The 4,719-nt window shown below is 66.1% G+C and overlaps 1 protein-coding gene across 1 annotated transcript; it reads left to right on the forward strand.

The window, feature by feature from the left end:
* The first annotated feature begins 403 nt into the window (after positions 1-403).
* Positions 404-3,674, forward strand: PRF1 (perforin 1). Its single transcript, XM_035572595.1, is given in 3 exon segments — positions 404-954; positions 2,089-2,116; positions 2,118-3,674. Coding segments are annotated over 3 exon segments (2,136 nt in total).
* Positions 3,675-4,719: the final 1,045 nt, after the last annotated feature.

Consider the following 4,719-nt stretch of genomic DNA (forward strand, 5'->3'; position numbering starts at 1 on the left):
CCCTCACATCCTTGTCCCCATCACCACGTCCCCACCATCTCCCCATCCCCACGTCCTTGTCCCCATCCCCATGTCCTCATCCTCACGTCCTTGTCCCCATCCCCATGTCCCCATTGCCACGTCCCCATCACAAAGTCCTTGTCCCCGTCCTCATGTCCCCGTCCCCATGTCCTTGTGCCCATCCCCACGTCCTTGTCCCCATCCCCTTGTCCCCATCACAACCTCCCTATCTTCATGTCCTTGTCCCCATCCCCATGTCCTTGTCCCCATCACCACGTCCCCACCATCATCCCCACGTCCCCGTCCCCATGTCCTTGTCCCCATCCCCACGTCCCCATCCCCATGTCCTTGTCCCCATCCTCACCTCCTCATCCCCTCTCCCCACAGGGCCACCACCACCACGATGTCCCCCCACCACCACCCCTCCCCCTCGCCGCCCCTCCTGGCCCTCCTCACCCTCCTCCTCTGCCCCCCGGCCCATCCCCACTGCCACCGCGCCGTGGGGCGGGCCTGCGACGTCCCCCTGGTCCCCGGCACCGACATCTTGGGCTTGGGGCTGGACGTCACCACCTTGTCCCCAACGGAGGGACAAGCCCTGGACATCTCGGGACCCCCCAGGACCCCCAAGGGACCGTGCGTTATCTGCCGGGACCCCTTACACGGTGGTCGCCCCCTCCGGCTCCCCGCGGGGGCCGGGAAGTGGCGGGCGGGTCGGAAGTGCAAGGCGAGGACCACGGTGGCCGAGGGGACGTCGGCGGTGGGGACGATGGCGGCCAAGGCGGAGGAGGTGGCCCAGGGGTGGCGGGTGGGGTTGGGGCTGGCGGTGAAGCCGGGGGTCGGGGGGGCCGTGGCGGTGGCCGGGTCCCACTCGCGGGTGGCCGAGTTCGGGATGCAGCGGCAGCGGGAGGACCGCTACGGCTTCGCCAGCACCGAGGTGCACTGCGTGCACTACTGGTAGGTCCGGGGGAAGCTGGGGTCCTTCCTCTCCTGTCCTCCTTCGTCATCATCGTCTCCTCCATCTCCTCCATCTCCTCTTTTTCATCTTCTTCAGCTCTTCCATCTTCTTCGTCTCCCTCATCTCCATCTCCGCCATCTTCTTCACCTCCTCCTCCGTCTCCCCCGTCATCTTCATCCCTCCTTTATCTCTCCTCCACCTTCTCTGTCTCCATCATCTTCATCCCTTCCATCTCCTCCATCTTCTTCATCTCCTCCTCCGTCTCCTCCATCATCTTCATCCCTCCTCCATCTCCTCCATCTTCATCTCCTCCATCATCTTCATTCTTCCTCCATCATCTCCTCTTCCATCGCCCCCAACCCCTCCCCAAACCCCATTGCCCCCTCCAATACCCCCATAGTGCCCTGCAGACCCCCATAGCACCCCATAGCACCCCACAGCCCCCCCCCAACCACCCCACAGACCCCCCCCAACCACCCCATAGACCCCCAATCACCCCATAGACCCTTCCAACGCCCCATAGACCCCCAATCACCCCATAGACCCTTCCAACGCCCCCCCCAACCATCTCATAGACCCTTTCAACACCCCACAGACCCATCCAACCACCCCCATAGACCACCCCCAATCACACCATAGACCCTTCCAATACCACCCCAACCACCCCACAGACCCTTCGACACCCCACAGACCCCCCCCCCAATCACCCCATAGACCCTTCCAACACCCCATAGACCCCCCCCCCAATCACCCCATAGACCCTTCCAACACCCCATAACCCCCCCCCAATCACCCTATAGACTACCCCAACACCCCACAGACCCCCCCCAATCACCCCATAGACCCTTCCAACACCCCATAGACCCCCCTCCAATCACCCCATAGACCCCCCCCCAATCACCCCGTAGACCCTTCCAACACCCCATAACCCCCCCCCCCCCAATCACCCCATAGACTACCCCAACACCCCATAGACCCCCCCCTCAATCACCCCATAGACCCCCCAGTCATCCTATGGACACCCCAATCACCCCACAGACCCCCAAATCACCCCACAGCCCCCTGCTACGTCCACCCCCTGCCCCCACTGACCTCCCTCCCTCCCTCTCCCCCCCCCCCCCCCCCCCCCCCAGGATCTCGGCCTCCACCCCTCCCCATCCTGTCCCCCCACTTCCTGCGAGCCGTGAAGGCATTGCCCCCCCGCTTCACCCCGGACACCGCCGCCGACTACAGCGAGCTCCTGGCCGCCTACGGCACCCACTACATCCAGTCGGCCCAACTGGGGGGCCACCTGCGCGCCGTCACCGCCATCCGCACCTGCCGGGCCACCGTGGCGGGGCTGAGCGCCCAGGAAGTGGCTGACTGCTTGAAGGTGGAAATGGCCGCCAACGCCATCCCCGTCCAGCTCCAAGCCATGAGGACCGCCTGCAAGAAAGCCCGGGCAAGCAACCGAGCCAACGCCAGCTTCAACGAGGTCTTCAACGAGCGCTTGGTGGAGGTGGAAGGCGGCGAGGAGCACGGCGACCTAGTCTACGGTAGGCCCGAGGCCTTCTCAAGATGGCTGCAGGGCCTGCCCCGCCTCCCCGGCCTGGTGGCGGCCAACGTCCGGCCTCTCCACACCCTCGTGCCCAAATCCGACAGGCGGCGCGGGGCGTTACGGGCGGCCATCGGGCACTACATCGCCTGGCGGGCCTTGCGGCTCAACTGCAGCCAGACCTGCGCCGGCGGCCGCCATCCTGTGGGCCCCTGCCAATGCAGTTGCCCGGCCAACGCCGCCGTCACCGCCGGCTGCTGCTCGCGGCACCGGGGCACGGCGCGGGTGACGGTGCTGGTGCAGGAGGGGCAGGGGTGGCAGGGGGACCTCTTTTCGGCCACCGACGCCTACGTCCGGGTGTTTTTGGGAGGCCGGCGGGCGCAGACGGCGCCGGTGTGGAACAACAACCACCCGAAATGGCGGGCGCGGTTGGATTTGGGGGTGCTCGACCTCGTCCCCGGCGCCCTCCTGAAGTTGGAGGTGTGGGACCGCGACAACGGGTGGGACGACGACCACCTGGGGACCTGCACGGAGCCCGTGGAGGCTGGGCGGACCCGCGAGGTCGTCTGCTTCGCCGGGAAAGGCCACCTCAAGTTCAGCTACCTGGCGGCGTGCGGACCAGCTTTGGGGGGGCCCCTCTGCCAGGACTACGTCCCGCAGCCCCCCCAGACAAACGGGGGCCTCTACCACCTCTCCCACTGGCCACCAAGGCCCGGTGATGGCCCCGTGACTTGGCCCACCCAAGAGGAACAAGAGGACGAGGAAGAGGACGAAGGCGAGAGCCTCCACGGGGACTTTGGGGAGTCTCTGGGGGGCTCCTGGGACGAGGATGAGTCGTGGGAGGACCTCGGTGATGTGGAGGACGGAGATGGGGAGGCCGCCGGTGGCCTCCCAGAGGCTCTGGCTGGTTTGAGGGAGGCTTCCGTGGAGGTCGATTCCTCGCCTGGCCTCCAAGATCTATCTTCTGACCTCAAAAAGGCTTCTCCAGGCCTCCAGGATTCCAATTTTGGCCTCCAGGAGGATCTTGCGGAGCTCCAGGATCCATCATCGGGCCTTGAGGAGGATCTCCTGGGCCTCCAAAATCCCAATTTTGGCCTCCAGGAGGATCTCCTGGACCTCCAGCCTCCATCTTCTGGCTCCGGAGAAGGTCCTCCAGCCCCCCAACTTGGTCCTCCAGCCCCCTAAGCTCGGCCCCCCCCCCAGGAGGCCAGACCTCCTCCAGGTCCTCCGTGGCCTCCAGCGTCCGCGCCTCGGAGCCAGGGCAGGATTAAACGCTTTTTGCTGCAGCTCCCCCCCCCCCCCCCAGCCTGGTCTCTTGGGGGGGACTGGGAGGGGACTGGGGGGTCACTGGGAGGGACTGGGGTAGACTGGAGGGGGATTGAGAGGGACTGGGAGGGGACTGGGAGGTCACTGGGAGGGACTGGGGTAGACTGGAGGGGGACTGGGAGGGACTGGGAGGGACTGGGAGGCACTGGGAGGGGACTGGGAGATACTGGGAGGGGACTGGGAGATACTGGGAGGGGACTGGGAGGGGACTGGGAGTAACTGAGAGGGACTAGGAGGTAACTGGGAGGGACTGGGAGGGGACTGGGGGGCACTGGGAGGGACTGGGGTAGACTGGAGGGGGATTGAGAGGGACTGGGAGGGGACTGGGAGGTCACTGGGAGGGACTGGGGTAGACTGGAGGGGGACTGGGAGGGACTGGGAGGGACTGGGAGGCACTGGGAGGGGACTGGGAGATACTGGGAGGGGACTGGGAGATACTGGGAGGGGACTGGGAGGGGACTGGGAGTAACTGAGAGGGACTAGGAGGTAACTGGGAGGGACTGGGAGGGGACTGGGGGGCACTGGGAGGTCACTGAGCCTCACTGGGAGGGGACTGGGAGGGTCTGGGGGGGACTGGGAGGCACTGGGAGGGGACTGGAAGGTAACTGGGAGGTACTGGGGGGCACTGGGAGGCTCTGGGAGGTCACTGAGGGGCACTGGGAGGGGCCTGGAAGGCACTGGGAGGTACTGGGAGGGGACTGGGAGGCTTCTTCAGCCCCACAGACCCCACAACCCCCCCAGGAGCCCCATAGCACCCCACAACCCCCCCCCCCAGCAACCCCATAGCAGCCCCCCCGGAAGTCCCCCAGGGACCCCAAAGACCCCTCCCAGCACCCCATAGACCCCCCCCCTAAACCACCCCAAATCCCTTATAGGGCCGGGGGGGGGTGTGGGGGGAGGCCCA

The sequence above is a fragment of the Cygnus atratus genome, unplaced genomic scaffold (assembly GCF_013377495.2).
Source record: "Cygnus atratus isolate AKBS03 ecotype Queensland, Australia unplaced genomic scaffold, CAtr_DNAZoo_HiC_assembly HiC_scaffold_237, whole genome shotgun sequence".
Lineage (NCBI taxonomy): Eukaryota > Metazoa > Chordata > Aves > Anseriformes > Anatidae > Cygnus > Cygnus atratus.